General features: G+C 41.1%; 1 protein-coding gene across 3 annotated transcripts; it reads right to left on the bottom strand.

The window, feature by feature from the left end:
- Nucleotides 1-215: 215 nt before the first annotated feature.
- LOC140579113 (galectin-9-like) lies at nt 216-6,944 on the bottom strand. 3 transcript variants are annotated; one of them, XM_072701466.1, is made up of 12 exons: nt 6,807-6,944; nt 6,487-6,575; nt 4,984-5,191; nt 4,619-4,738; nt 4,450-4,482; nt 3,836-3,865; nt 3,552-3,572; nt 2,505-2,531; nt 2,302-2,390; nt 1,640-1,796; nt 643-688; nt 216-479 (listed from the first exon to the last, which is right to left on the bottom strand). In XM_072701466.1, exons 1-12 carry the CDS (start codon nt 6,843-6,845, stop codon nt 463-465), a joined length of 876 nt encoding a protein of 291 aa, XP_072557567.1. In that variant the 5' UTR covers nt 6,846-6,944; the 3' UTR covers nt 216-462. The 3 variants fall into 3 exon arrangements, with proteins under 3 accessions (XP_072557567.1, XP_072557565.1, XP_072557566.1); XM_072701464.1 differs by lacking the exon at nt 643-688; XM_072701465.1 differs by having other exon boundaries at nt 472-688.
- Between the last annotated feature and the right edge of the window lie 8,989 nt (nt 6,945-15,933).

Here is a 15,933-nt window from a genome sequence, read left to right as displayed (position 1 = left end):
ATTTGTTTTTGTTTGTATACGCTGTGAATTATAGTTCTTAGAAAATTGGAATCGGCAAGAGTCGGTATCGGCAGGTCACACTTGCAAAAAAACCCGAATCGTTCAAAACGTTGCAGTCGGTGCATCTCTAGTTACAAAAATTTGGTTGTATTATGTATGAAAGAATTTAGCCAAAGCCTTCCTGGTAAAGTTAATTTAACAATGAAAAATTAGTATAATTTCAACATCAATTTATTCATGGACACAAACAGGTAAAGTTGGCAGAAGTAGGAATATATTAGATTGTTTTTTCATTTGTTTTATCATATAATCTGATAAACCGCCTGCCTTCTTCAGAACGTTACTGAGGTCAAGGTCAGATTTCCATCCACTTCCAAGATACTGATCTGCCGTAAGTTCCGGTGGCGGTGGTTGAAGGTGAATGCCTGTACGCCATTGACGATAATCCTGTACAAATGACTTTCACAAATGACAATCATCTGAAAAGAAAGAATGAGGCCTCAGAGAAGAAGCAGATATCTGAAGACATAGAAGCAAAGCATGACTAGTGACACGGCCTCCTGCATATCTGACGTTACTTGAGTTTATTGTATTTAAATCATTGATAGCTTTAATATTCATAGTGACACTCATCTATTTCACCCATTTTTCCACACGGGCTCTTCCTGTACTGGGTTGAGTCTGGAACCTATCCAATGAAAAACAGGAAACAAGGGAGGAGACATCCTGGAAGGAGTGGCAGTGTATCACAGAGCACATGCACAATATTTGAGCCAAACACTCCCTCTGGTGGTGGATGCAGCTAATACCGTGTGGTGATTTGGATAACGTGACATGCACTTGATTTAGGAGGCGGGAAGTTCGTGAATTCTACAGTTGGTCCAGAAGGCAGACACATGAAATAAAATTAATTTATTTGCAGTACACTGTTACAGTTTTAATTTTTTAAAGCAAAAGGAAGTTAGGAAAGTGATGTAAGATTTCAGTAAATGGTTTATTCTAATATCGCTAACCGTGTGTTAGCATACCATGCATTTACGGCTAGCGATCTATATTGTTTTAAATTGGTGAACTTGGTTATTAAATGTATATGTGTATTTCTGAGTTTTATTGGAGAGACACTAAATATTTGTAATTGTAAAATTTCTATTTTCACGGTGGAGATTTCAGGTCCAGAGAGTACAAATCCAGACCAAGATTTTGTTTCAATGAACCAGTTGAGTATAAAGAGTCACAGTCACAGAGTACTCAACTGGTACTTTGTTTCAAATACAAATATTCCAAGATACACTAACCAAAGAATAAATACTTTGCAAACACCAGTATCAAGCATGGACTCGTTATGTGACCATTGCAGTTAAAGTGGGGAGTAGAGAACTTGGAGGAAATCCACAGTGACACAAGGAAAACATAGAAACTGACACATGTAGAGTAAGTGTATGATTCTGTGTGCCCTGCGATCACATCTAGGATGTACCCCTGCATTGTGCCCTATACTGCCTAGGACAGGCTCCAAACTCCCCACAAACGTGTACTAGAGAAGCAGTTGGAAGATGCTTCAGTATCCAACCACAGTACACTTGTGACACAAGACCTCCAGCAAATTCAATGGGAAAGGAGTAGAGGTGGCGCCCGTTACCGTGAACGTCTGGCCTCGGCTGAAGGGCATGCCTCCAGAACGTTCCTCTGTGCCCCATCTGCCTTGCACCTGGTTGTTGCGCACCACCGTGTTCTCATCAAAGCGGGGGTTAAAATGCAGGGCGATCCCTGACCCATAGCTCAGGTTGACGTGGAACCTGTGTATAGATGTCAAGAAGACATTATTTTTGTTATTTCTCCTGTCCTGTGTCTCCTTACCTCTAACCCCCAATGATCAACAAAGGGACAAAGCACATGATTCAGAGAACAAAACCTCTCTTATAAACTGATGTAATGACCTCAGGCTGAAAAAAATTGCTTTCAATGCATAAAGTGACTGTCATCACCATTGATGTGTGCAAATAGCTAATTAAATGCGTGAAGCTACATCCTGGTCTCACACACACCATGGGGCCGTGTGTGGTTCAGTGGGTTAGTATGCTGCGCCTGTGATCAGAAGGGGGTTGGTTCAAATCCCATGGTTGGCAGAGTGATTTCAGTGTTGGGCACCTGAGCAAGACCCTTAACCCTCAATTGCTCCAGGAACTGTCTGATCTGGTTTTCTCAATTGTATCTCACTTTCGACAAACGATCTGCTAAATAAATCAAATGTAATATAAATGATCTGTGTCACACAGGTGTGAGATCCTGCTTGCACCAGACCTTTTAGCGTCCGGATGGACCACGCCCTGGATGGTGATGTTCCTCCCCGCACGAAGTCCACCTCGAATGGTGGCCTTGTACGGAATGACCTGGGTGCACAAAAAACAATTGGAGTCACCAGGACACTCTGGCCACGCCCACTGTGATGTGAGCACCATGGCAACGATGGTTATTGGATGGTAAATCGAGGGGGGTGTACTTACAAAGGAGGGAGAATATCTAGGCATGGCCTGTAAAATAAAGAGTTATGGCAACAATATTAAATTAAATCACAGTCAGGTAAGAAGTCAACTACATCCCTGTAAGGGAATATTTTCTTAGCCACCTCTTCAGATGATGTGTAATGTCTGACAGAATAACAAAAACATCTGATTGTGGCCTTTCTTCCCAAGAAGTAATCCTGACAAGCCACCTTTGCAAAAAAAAAGTACCACTGAAAAGGGAATATGGGAAAGGTAAATGAAAAAAAGAAAAAATTCAAAACAAAGAAATTTCTTCAACTTTTAGTTCTATTGTCAGGCTATGAGAGCAGATTGGTAACTGAAGAGCAAATTTCTAAAAATTCACTGTTAAAAGTTCTTCATTGGATTACAATGAGGACTGAGTGAGTTTTGGTTCTCAGTACTGTAACATACGATGATGAAGCCTGAGTTTAGGTCATTCACAGTCTCATCTCAAAAATCACAAAGAAAGGACTGAGGGAGTTCTGGAAATTTGGAAAATGGAAAGAAAAACGTAGAAGAGGTGAATTGAAAAAGACAAAATGCCCAAATAATTGTATCTACCAGCCCACAATATTTACTCATTTCATAGTCATGCACTAAGGCTGACATTCAGGATGTCCTAGCCCTGTGTTTCCCAATCTGCTCCTCAGGGGAATCACAGACAGGCCACATTTTTGCTCGGATGGGAGCTACATGCCTTAATTTTGCGTTGATGTAATTTTTACAGGCATGTTTCTCTGCTATTACAGCATGGAGTGGCTTGAAAGTGTCATGAAAGTATCGAGTATAAATCGGCTCTAACCTGTCAACGTGTGTGAACCCGACCTGTTTGTCTTAATAAACACCCCCTATGTACGGTTTTCTTTGAACGCAGTCTGCATTTGGGTCGTGCCTTGTTTGATGAGGCGACAAGAATCTGCGTTCAACAGCCTTGATAATGGATATGTTAATGGAAACAGGGTCAGAAATTCAGTCCCACTCCGGCCCCGACTACTTTGCTCCTATTATCCAAATTCTGGTACCTACCAGAAATGCACCATACTGTAGCTGAAATAGTAAAGAAGGTCATTTTGTTAATAATACAAACAGTTATTCATATTCATTAGAAGCAAACACAATTGTAGTGTTTCTTTAGTTCACTTTTTTGTATTTGTCTCTCCAATATGATTTCCCTTGTTGTAAATGGTTCATTTTGTTTTTCATAGAGTTCTCTTCCCAGTTGCCCTAAGGCGTCTCACGACATCTAACGACAGCACTGCAGAGCGCCACTGCACTCCTTCAGTTAGCATTGCTAGCGTGTGAATACTTACAGGAAAAGCTTGGGGAGGAGGACAGTAAGACTAAAAGAGAGGGAGAAAAAAAAACCGTTTTAAAACAACAAAACCGTTTTAACAATAACATGCCCAAAGAAGGTTTCAAATTTCAGAAAAAGGCAGCGGTGAGCTGAACCAAAATGGTCATTTTTTAAAATTAAAAACTTATGAAAGAATGTGAGTATTGCATGAAACCACTGCCTTCGCATGATACACCAGTTTTGTCTGCACGCTGCCATACGTCAAATTGCCCTTAAGTTTATACATTTGAGAATTATTAAAGTGCACAAGTGTCAGGTGATCCACGACAACCAAAGCATTGACACTAAGTCAGGGAAGTCCAAATCCAGTCCTAGAAGGCCGGAGCCCTGTGTAGCTTAGTTCTTTCTCTGTTCCACCACAAATGATTCAGCTCAAGAGCTGTGTGATAATTAGCAGAAAGAGTTGAATCAGGTGTATTAAATGATTCAAAAAATGTGCAGAGTTTGACACCTCTGCTTTAAGTCAATCCTGACAATGCAGTATAAGTCATTTTCATTTTCTTGGGCAACATAAGTTAATCATTTTGATCGTGTGCGTTTTCGGTAAAATCATTCCAAGTTGAAACATACAGGAAATGCTTGCTGTGGTGGCATATATGGAGCCTGCAGAGGGAAAAAACACCATTAGCATTTAATGTTACGCAACAAAACTAATTTCTTTTCAGATCCTACAAATTCATTCAATGTGCAGCTAGTCTTGTCCAGTAATTTTCAGGTTGCAACCTGCCTGTTGGCTCACCATGGGATTTTGGAAGCTGATGGAGGCCAGCTCAACTCCACCATCCACTGCGATGGTGTCCACTTGACCGAAGGGGATACGGTGATTAAATTCCATGAAGTGGTTCCCATTAGCCATCAACTGAGGATGAAGTAATTACACTAATTACAGTTGACCTTGGGGTCTATTTATTTGATATCTTAAAATAAAACCAAGTAATATCAGTACTTTATGGCATTTTTGATGGTGCATGAAATGTGCATATAATAGGAATGACCCTTTACTCCCCCCCATATCAATTAAAATCGGCTCTTACACAGTAAACTGATTAATAATTATATGATCTATATGTGATGGTAATGAAAGCGGTGTTTCATTCTTCTGACCTTGTATTTGTCAGGACTGACCATGATAGTCAGTGTGAATGTGGAGCCCCGAGGGAAAGGAGCCTCGTACTTTCGCTCCTCTGCGCCCCACGCTGAGTTCCTGTAGGTGTTCAGGACCACGTATGCAGGATGACTATCAAACCTCGGGTTGAAGTGAAGCGCTACGTCCGCTTCCGCCCATGACCCGCACTGCAAGTTCACATGGACCCTGGCGTAAAGTACAAGATCCAGAAATGAGATTTCACTCGCAATTCAGTTGACACGATCCCTTCTCTCCCAATAACTTCACGACTTGTGTTAGTACAGGGTTTCTGCAGGTTTCAACAAGTTGAATTTAAGATGTAAGACCTTTTTAAAAATTTTAAAAACCATTGTGATTGCAATTTGTTGAGCTATTTCACATCCATGCTGGCAAAAAAGTATGAAGGATGTGAAGGGAGATAAGAGTCCCGGAATTACTCGCAAAGTAAATTTATTTATTCATATTCGTCATGAACATTCAGTTATTTATTTTTTTGTTATTGCTGAGAGGAGACGGCCACAGTAGCCCACACACCATATCGCAAAACTAACTGGGCGTGCTCCGATAAAACTGGGCTACACAGTTAATGCTTAGCAGGTAGTAATTATTGGCTCCATGTTGGTTTCGTTTTGTTGTTTCGTTAAAGCGTAATATTTTTTCTCCCAAAGCAAATTTAAAAGCGAGACTTCAGTTAATGCAGCTTTATAAAAGTACAGTAGCCTCCCCGTAGACACGGGTGATGCGTTCTTAAGACAACGGATAACAACAAACCACCCGCGGACCCCATACACAGCGTGATTTCCGTGTAGCCTTCATGCGTATGGTAAAGTTGAACTGATAAATTATGCACAGTAAGACATTACCACACAGTAATAATAAAGTACATTGTATATTATTATATAGTGCTGTACAGTGCGGTACTCGTTTGAATGAAAGGGACTATGACATATTAGACTAATTCACAAGAGACGATATAGCAATAAAAATAACACATATCCAAGGCGTGGCGGCGCAATGAAAATCATGTTTTTTACACTCCCCAAACGACTAAAGAACAATGAAAAACGTAGGCAACTTACACATTATGCAAAGAAAAATAATGTATCAGGTAATTACCCATACATAACTTGAAATAGGAAAAAATATATATATATATATCTTAGCTTATAATTGTGGAGTAGCCTACTCAGCAGCTTACAGCTGGCTGTACTCGCATGCAGCGGGATTTTAAACTTAGGAAGCCTGCTGTCATTTTTAAACTTTTTTTCCGACAGCAGTAAACTGCAGATAGTTATAATTGGATTCGTGATTTTAGTTAATAATCCAGTCAATTTCTAAGAAAAATCGTTGGCCTCTGTCATTTTAAGGGCTAAAATTCAGATTATTGAATTTCAGACTTTTTAACGACTTCAAAGATAGCGGAAACCCTGTACTAGTAGAACCCGGTTTAGACTTAAATCTAGTCAAATTAAGTCCAGAACCTCTTCGCATTTTCTTTAACTTTTCCGGTAATGGTGATCGTCTTCCCATCTTGAAGTCCACCTTGAATAGAACCGGTGAAGGGGACAGTCTGTGGAAATAAGTGATGATATATTTAATATACTTTAAGGATGATATATAGCCTATGTTTAACATCGGATGGTGCAATTGGCATAGTCATACTGTAAAGTCAAAAGCTGTGAATTCACATTGTCTAACATTAAAATGCTGAATTAAATGCAAAGTGAAAACTACGGCGATTATAATTTGCCCATCATACATAAATAGCATGTTTTCTAAAGCCATATGTAATTTTACTTACTGGGTTAAAAAACGGTTGCTGGTTGTAATACGCCATCATTGTATAACAGGTGCTCAAGTGATACAGGTTTAAACGCAACTTATCCTAAGGCTATACCTCACTTCTGCTTCCCAAAGTTTCGTTTTCCTGGGCTTACCTGCGTAGTGGTGTCGTGACGTAAAGAACTAAGGACTGGAGGGGAGGCGTGGTGGTGAAACAAAGAGGAAAGGTTTATTGCTGTAAATGGGCAGAGACTGGAAACGAATGGATCACGAGGGATCGTGGACTGCCAACCAAGAAAGGCAAAAGTAAAAGGCAGGCACGATATCAATGACCGGACTGGGGCTGACGAGACAAACAGGTACTTAAATACAAGGACCGACGAGGGGTAACAAGCAACAGGCGTGGCTCAGCAGGGCCGTGTTAGGGAGGAGACAGGAGGTTCAGGTGTGAAGGACGCGACAAGGGGAGTGTATAATGAAGCAACAAGTTAAACAATATCTGTGTACGTTTAAACTACATTATTACACGGCTCTCAGGAATGCCTGATTCTGATTGGTCAGTTGAGACATTTGCAGGTTCATTCTTTTCAAATAATAACCGCTCCAAAGTAATAACGCATAGCCGGTACTACTTGTATGTTTAAAATCCCTCCGCGCCAACAAAGATTACCGTTTAAAAATGTTAATTTAAAACAAATATGCCAATAAAATGTTTCAAATTCATATTCATGTCTAGTTTTTTTCCTTATGTGGCAAGTAGCCGTGTAATAAGCGCTCCGCTTCGCGTCGGGTCCTGATCACACTGTCGGGGCTTATTTCTGCGATAACTACCGGCTGCCTGTACATTATCCCTTACTTAAAATTTCCGGCAGCATACCCTATCGCAAATATTTAATAAACGCTTACCTTCGTGTAAGAACCTGACAAAGCAATTTCACTTAAAATTATAATATTATTGTATAATCATGACGCTGTTTCTGACGCAACTGCACACATGGTATCCTCTAATGTTAATTCGGTCGCATGAGTTACTCTAGTGATTCCGCTTTACATTTTTGCTGGCATATCTTACTTCTTTAAAAAATATCCTCAGTAACAAAAAAAGTTAAGCACCCAAATGGAGTGGTGGAAATGTAATGCATCTGCACGTGGTAAAAGGTCATGTGACTATCATAATGATTATAATATCAGATGAAATGGAGAACAGAGTTGGCAGTATGGGCACACTGCTGGTCTCATGTCAGTAGGGTTTGGCACCGCACCCCCAATCATACGCCCACACAATGGTCAGCCGGGGCAATGCAGAACCAAGATTCATCGCTGAACAAGGTACGATACCATTTGACATCAGTCCATGCCTCCCAATTAGGGCACTACTCCAAATGCAGCTGTCTCTGTGCTGGCAGACTATGCATGGAAAGGGGAACCCATAGTCATGCAAGGTATAGAGACTCATTTTCGTGTAGGAAAATACAATTTGTACCACAAAACACATTATTTAATGACAAAGTCAAATAATGCCTTGCTGCATTCTGTCCAGAAAAGCAAAGAGACTTCACTTTTTTGTGCACAGAAATGAAAAGGAATGTTTCATTTTGTGCACAGAATTGATATCAGCACTTTGCATTTTGTGGACAGAAGAAAGTCATTTTGTGGAGGAAATGTATTTTGTCCACGAAATGATTGTTTCACTCCCTATCCAAACAACAGCATACAACAAAAATGGCAACCACGCACCTAACATACACACTGAACAAAGCGTCAAACTCCGAGGGGCGCGCAAAGACGTAAACCAAAACCAGGCGAGAGATCGAAACCAAACAGCTAATAAACCAAAGCGAAGGTACAGAGAGGGCCAATGCGAAAAATCAGAAATCCAATAAAACCAAAAACCGTCATACACAATAAATCGACCATTGGAAGCAAACCAATCATATCAAAGTAAATGACCAGAGCTCCCGAGGCGTCTTCTTGTCAGCTTTTCACTTCTGAAGACGTAAGTGACGAATGGTTCGGATGGCGAGTCGTGGGCGGAGTTGAACAGGTTGGCGGGGCGAAGGATTACTGAGCAGAGAATTGCAGTGGGCGGAACTGAACTTAACTTAAAACTTAAATTTTAACCTTTCCAAGTCACTTTGGATAAAAGCATTAGGTAAATGTAATGTATAGGCTGGGGTACATCTTGAATGAGGTCGGTCCATTGCAGGGGACCGAGAGATACCAAATAACCAAACTGCATGTTTTTGTTCCGCAGGAGGAGAACATGCAAACTCAACAAGGTGTGAGAGGAAAAGCACATACAAGATTCAAACCCCCAGCCTTGAAGGTGTGGAGCACAGTTCAAGCACCAGTGTGCCACACTGAGTCATATGACACTTGAAATGAAATAGCACTTTATTCATCATGAGTATGTACACTTGCATGCCCATATGATAACCCATGAAATCCAATGTGTACATATGTGCAACACGATATATGTGAAATTTGTGATATGTATGATTGAAGGAGCTGGAAACACCTAGATCTGACATCAAAGTAATAGGTGTCTCTAATGTTAGTGTGTATTTTAAAAAGTAGCCCAAAAACAATGTTTAAGGCAGGTCAAGAACATAAGAACATACTGTAAGAACATAAGAACTATACAAACGAGAGGAGGCCATTCGGCCCATCGAACTCGCTTGGGGAGAACTCAACTAATAGCGCAGAGTTGTTAAAATCTTATCTAGCTCTGATTTAAAGGAACCCAAGGATTCAGCTTGCACTACGTTATCAGGAAGACTATTCCATACTCTGACTACACGCTGTGTAAAGAAGTGCTTCCTTAAATCCAGTTTGAAATGTTCTCCCGCTAATTTCCACCTATGGCCACGAGTTCTTGTATTTGAACTAATGCTGAAGTAGCTATTCGGTTGGACAGCATCCAGACCTTATTGTGCTGTGCCTGCATAACAGTGCAGTCAAGAAGTTAGTTACTGAATATGAACATCGCACGTGACTGGGTAATTATGTCAGAAATAAGACACAAAAATCCATTGTAGGTAGGATTACTGTGCTCTTCCAATAATCCATAGGTTTACGGAATGTTATCATAATGGAAATATATAATTATGTGAGATGGGGTTGCTTTGCCTCACTAGTAATTAGCAGGTTCAGGCTCTTCTTTATTTAAGCCTATTAGGTTAATAAAAATCGTCCAATAGGGGGAGAGCTATAACTCAAATTAACTTACAGTTCGCCAACCATTGGACATAAAAAGATGAAATTTTGTATCCGCGTTCATGCCCACGGTCCCAACAAATCAAAGTTAATCTACTCATCAAACATGGCTGACAACAGCCAATCAAACTTCAGCAAGCTATAACTACCCTTGTATATGACTGAGAATCATGAAATATTCATCATATTCTTTTTTTTTATCCTTTCCTTAGTTTGTTTCCTTGAATTTATGTAATACACTGCACATCTGTACCTGTCCGCTTGTGTAATATGTTACATGTCTATCATGTGTGCGGGCGCCAAGTCAAATTCCTCATATGTGTAACATACGTGGTGAAATAAAATGATTCTGATTCTGAAATTTGTTGATGCAATATTCCTTCCACTATCCAGGCCAGGAATAAGATACAGGCATAATAATAATAATAATAATAATAATAACTTTTATTTGTATACATACATACATGTAGCCCAAAGTGCTTTACATAAATTATAATATGTTTAAGATAAAGAGACAAAAGAAATAAAATGACATAAGAAGAATAGCTAGAACAGTCAGAAAAGTACATGAATAATTACCAGAGAGAATAAAAGAGAAGTAAAATATAGACATATTAGTTTAAATGAAACAAGATTAAAACAAAAGCAGATATACAATAAATTCCACCAAATAAATATGTAACAAGTTACAGTAGATAAAAGTCCAGTACGATGAATGAATGTGTAACAAATTGCGGCAGATAAACGGACTGTACACATTGGTTGGCCTCATGGTGGCGCTACAGTCCATAGGCCCTTATACAGTAATGCAGATATTCAAAAGCCATGCAAACACTAAATGTTTCCACACTTTATGCACATTCATTTACAGACATTGTAATGGATCATTTGATGTTAAATGTGGCCAAAGCATCTATTAATGCCATAGTGTTTGGACTCCAATAATAGCTGCCTGTGGCAATACTTCCTACAATATTTAATTAATAGTCTTATAAACAGTATAATGTATGTAATATGCATGGCTTTACATGCATGTATGGTTATTCCCAGTTAAACCAAAGAAATATATTGCTGATACTGTACTGCAGATTTCTGTTTTGTAAATTTAAAATATATTATCATAATGTAGCTGAACTATAAATATATAGTTGAAAAACTACTATCAAAAATACTTTTCACATATTACATACTGATGTCCATGAGAGACACCGACATATATACCACTGAGAGCAAGTTTTAGGATCTGAGCCCAGGTCAGCTAATGTCCAGCATCCCTACAGCAGCTGTCACAGTCAAAGCCCAACAATATCATTCTAATGGCCACAGGATTCAAACCCACATCCTTTGGGATAGAGGCACAGGGTCCTAACGCCCCCACTTCAAAGTGATTAGATAGGGGAAGAATGGATGGATATTTATGGTGGGGATAACAGAAATAATGGCATGTATATCCATGATGGTATATCAATATTAAAACTCAAACATACTGGTAAAATCATGCTGGGAATCCAGAAGGTATGACATATTTAATTAACCAGGGCTGGAAGAAAAGGCTCTATGGTTGAAAATATGGACTCCTACTGCCCACTAGAGGTGAACTTTTGCAACAGCACTAGCAAATCGACACTGGGACATGAGTACTTGGGCTAGCAGATCGTACAGCAGAATCTCCTCACCAATACGGTCACCAGGAACGTAGGTATAATGGTTTGGCAGATGAAACTCCTTACAGACAAAACCAATTATGCAGGAAAGATGAATTGTAGCTATTTAATGTAGCTGGATCTTAAAAGACCAAACGAAAGTAACAGCACACACATTTGATTTGTCAGATAGTAAAGTCATATAATAATATTAACTACCAAATAAGAATCATATATACAAAAGCATCATAAATGAAGAAATCTGAGAATATGAAGAAAAGTTGAACTGTAGCTGTCATCGGTGGCTAGTCATTAAGGCACCAAATGAAAATGACAGGACACAGTTTTGATGTGGCTGATAGTAAAGACATATGATAACATTGATTAATAAATGGGAGACATGTAAAATCACACAAGACCAAATGAGAAATATAATCTAACCGAAATGAATGTATGAAAAACTGTATAAGCCAATGAGATGGAAAGGAAAAGTAAATAAAGAAGACGTAATGCTGCATTCGGTATAATTTGGGATTATACAGCAAGTAAAGGTTTAAAATGTTTATTTGAATGGGAAAATGGAATGTAAACTTTAAAATATAGAGTAATAATGTGTAGCACACGATCATAGCCCCTGGTGGGGGGCAACCGCCCCCTCCTGGTACCCAAATGATTGAAAAAAATCACTAAACTGCCCTCTACAGTGGCAGAAATTCCATAATTTGCTGGCCTTCACAAAAAAAAATTGAGATCCATGTACGGTGCCCAATTAATGTGAGAAACTATGATGATGTGTCGTATTGAGCAAGAAAATATGAGAGAGTGTCTCACTGAGTACTCTTCTAATGGACAAAACGTGAGGGAGTGTCTCACTGAGTCCTCTTCTAATGGACAAAATGTGAGGGAGTGTCTCACTGAGTGCCCTTCTAATGGAGAAAATGTGAGGGAGTGTCTCACTGAGTGCCCTTCTAATGGAGAAAATGTGAGGGAGTGACTCACTGTGTTCCCTTCTAATGGACAAAACTTGAGGGAGTGTCTCACTGAGTGCCCTTCTAATGGGTAAAACGTGAGGGAATGTCTCACTCAGTGCACTTCTACTGGAGAAAACGTGAAGGAGTGTCTCACTGAGTGCCCTTCTAATAGACAAAACGTGAGGGAGTGTCTCACTGAGTGCCCATCTAATGGAGAAAACGTGAGGGAGTGTCTCACTGAGTGCCCTTCTAATGGAGAAAATGTGAGGGAGTGACTCACTGAGTGCCCTTCTAATGGACAAAACTTGAGGGAGTGTCTCACTGAGTGCCCTTCTAATGGGTAAAACGTGAGGGAATGTCTCACTCAGTGCACTTCTACTGGAGAAAACGTGAGGTAGTGTCTCACTGAGTGCCCTTCCAATGGAAAAAACGTGAGGAAGTGTATCAGTGAGTGCCTATCTACTGGACAAAACGTGAGGGAGTGTCTCACTGAGTGCCCTTCTAATGGAGAAAACGTGAGGGAGTGTCTCAGTGAGTGCCCTTCTAATGGACAAAACGTGAGGGAGTGACTCACTGAGTGCCCTTCTAATGGACAAAATGTGAGGGAGTGTCTCACTGAGTGCCCTTTTAATGGAGAAAAAGTGAGGGAGTGTCACACTGAGTGCCCTTCTAATGGAGACAACGTGAGGGAGTGTCTCACTGAGTGCCGTTCTAATGGACAAAATGTGAGGGAGTGTCTCACTGAGTGCCCTTCAAATAGAGAAAATATGAGGTAGTGACTTACTGAGTCCTCTTCTAATGGACAAAACGTGAGGGAGTGTCTGAATGAGTGCCCATCTAATGGAGAAAACGTGAGGGAGTGTCTCACTGAGTGCCCTTCAAATAGAGAAACTGTGAGGGAGTGTCTCACTGAGTGCCCTTCTAATGGAGAAAATGTGAGGGAGTGTCTCAGTGAGTGCCCTTCTAATGAACAAAACGTGAGGGAGTGTCTCACTGAGTGCCCTTCTAATGGAGATAATGTGAGGGAGTGTCTCACTGAGTGCCCATCTAATGGAGATAATGTGAGGGAGTGTCTCACTGAGTGCCCTTCTAATGGACAAAATGTGAGGGAGTGTCTCACTGAGTGCCCTTCTAATGGACAAAATGTGAGGGAGTGTCTCACTGAGTGCCCATCTAATGGAGATAATGTGAGGGAGTGTCTCACTGAGTGCCCTTCTAATGGACAAAACGTGAGGGAGTGTCTCACTGAGTGCCCTTCTAATGGACAAAATGTGAGGGAGTGTCTCACTGAGTGCCCATCTAATGGAGATAATGTGAGGGAGTGTCTCACTGAGTGCCCTTCTAATGGACAAAATGTGAGGGAGTGTCTCACTGAGTGCCCTTCTAATGGACAAAATGTGAGGGAGTGTCTCACTGAGTGCCCATCTAATGGAGATAATGTGAGGGAGTGTCTCACTGAGTGCCCTTCTAATGGACAAAACGTGAGGGAGTGTCTCACTGAGTGCCCTTCTAATGGACAAAATGTGAGGGAGTGTCTCACTGAGTGCCCATCTAATGGAGATAATGTGAGGGAGTGTCTCACTGAGTGCCCTTCTAATGGACAAAACGTGAGGGAGTGTGTCACTGAGTGCCCTTCTAATGGATATAATGAGAGGGAATGTCTCACTGAGTGCCCGTTTAATGGAGAAAACGTGAGGGAGTGTCTCAGTGAGTGCCCTTCTAATGGACAAAGCATTAGGGAGTGTCTCACTGAGTGCCCTTCTAATGGAGAAAACGTGAGGAAGTGTCTCACTGAGTGCCCTTCTAATGGAAAAAATGTGAGGGAGTGTCTCACTGAGTCCTCTTCTAATGGACAAAACGTGAGGGAGTGTCTCACTGAGTGCCCTTCTAATGGAAAAAATGTGAGGGAGTGTCTCACTGAGTCCTCTTCTAATGGACAAAACGTGAGGGAGTGTCTCACTGACTCCTCTTCTAATGGACAAAACGTGAGGGAGTGACTCACTGAGTCCTCTTCTAATGGACAATACGTGAGGGAGTGTCTCACTGAGTGCCCTTCTAATGGAAAAAAGTGAGGGAGTGTCTCACTGAGTCCTCTTCTAATGGACAAAACGTGAGGGAGTGTCTCACTGAGTGCCCTTCTAATAGAGAAAATGTGAGGGAGTTTCTCAGTGAGTGCCCTTCTAATGGAGAAAATGTGAGGGAGTGTCTCACTGAGTGCCCTTCTAATGGAGACAACGTGAGGGAGTGTCTCACTAAGTGCCGTTCTAATGGACAAAATGTGAGGGAGTGTCTCACTGAGTGCCCTTCAAATAGAGAAAATATGAGGTAGTGTCTCACTGAGTCCTCTTCTAATGGACAAAACGTGAGGGAGTGTCTGAATGAGTGCTCTTCAAATGGAGAAACTGTGAGGGAGTGTCTCACTGAGTGCCCTTCTAATGGAGAAAATGTGAGGGAGCGTCTCACTGAGTGCCCTTCAAATGGAGAAACTGTGAGGGAGTGTCTCACTGAGTGCCCTTCTAATGGAGAAAATGTGAGGGAGTGTGTCACTGAGTGCCCTTCTAATGGAGAAAATGTGAGGGAGTGTGTTACTGAGTGCCCTTTTAATGGAGATAATGTGAGGGAGTGTCTCACTGAGTGCCCTTCTAATGGAGAAAATGTGAGGGAGTGTCTCACTGAGTGCCCTTCTAATGGAGAAAATGTGAGGGAGTGTGTCACTGAGTGCCCATCTAATAGAGAAAATGTGAGGGAGTGTCTCACTGAGTGCCCATCTAATGTAGAAAATGTGAGGGAGTGTCTCACTGAGTGCCCTTCTAATGGAGAAAATGTGAGGGAGTGTCTCACTGAGTGCCCGTTTAATGGAGAAAACGTGAGGGAGTGTCTCAGTGAGTGCCCTTCTAATGGACAAAATGTGAGGGAGTGTCTCACTGAGTGCCTGTTTAATGGAGAAAACGTGAGGGAGTGTCTCAGTGAGTGCCCTTCTAATGGAGAAAATGTAAGGAAGTGTCTCACTGAGTGCCCTTCTAATGGAAAAAATGAGAGGGAGTGTCTCACTGAGTCCTCTTCTAATGGACAAAACGTGAGGGAGTGTCTCATTGAGTGCCCTTCTAATGAAAAAAATGTGAGGGAGTGTCTCACTGAGTCCTCTTCTAATGGACAAAACGTGAGGGTGTGTCTCACTGAGTGCCCTTCTAATGGAGAAAATGTGAGGAAGTGTCTCACTGAGTGTCCTTCTAATGGAGAAAATGTGAGGGAGTGTCTCACTGAGTGCCCGTCTAATGGAGAAAATGTGAGGGAGTATCTCACTGAGTGCCCTTCT

The sequence above is a fragment of the Paramormyrops kingsleyae genome, chromosome 17 (genome assembly GCF_048594095.1).
Source record: "Paramormyrops kingsleyae isolate MSU_618 chromosome 17, PKINGS_0.4, whole genome shotgun sequence".
Classification (NCBI taxonomy): domain Eukaryota; kingdom Metazoa; phylum Chordata; class Actinopteri; order Osteoglossiformes; family Mormyridae; genus Paramormyrops; species Paramormyrops kingsleyae.
This window is presented reverse-complemented; position numbering and strand designations above follow the sequence as displayed.

What these genes read in the sequence shown, in the direction of transcription:
- LOC140579113 (XM_072701464.1), bottom strand. Translation starts at nt 6,845, where the DNA reads ATGATGGCGTATTACAACCAGCAACCGTTTTTTAACCCA. An exon ending in GTTAAAGAAAATGCGAAGAG is followed by an intron (nt 5,192 to 6,486) that starts GTTCTGGACTTA and finishes ACTTTACGCCAG; the next exon opens with GGTCCATGTGAACTTGCAGT. An exon ending in GCCGAGGCCAGACGTTCACG is followed by an intron (nt 480 to 1,639) that starts GTAACGGGCGCC and finishes CTTTCTTTTCAG; the next exon opens with ATGATTGTCATTTGTGAAAG.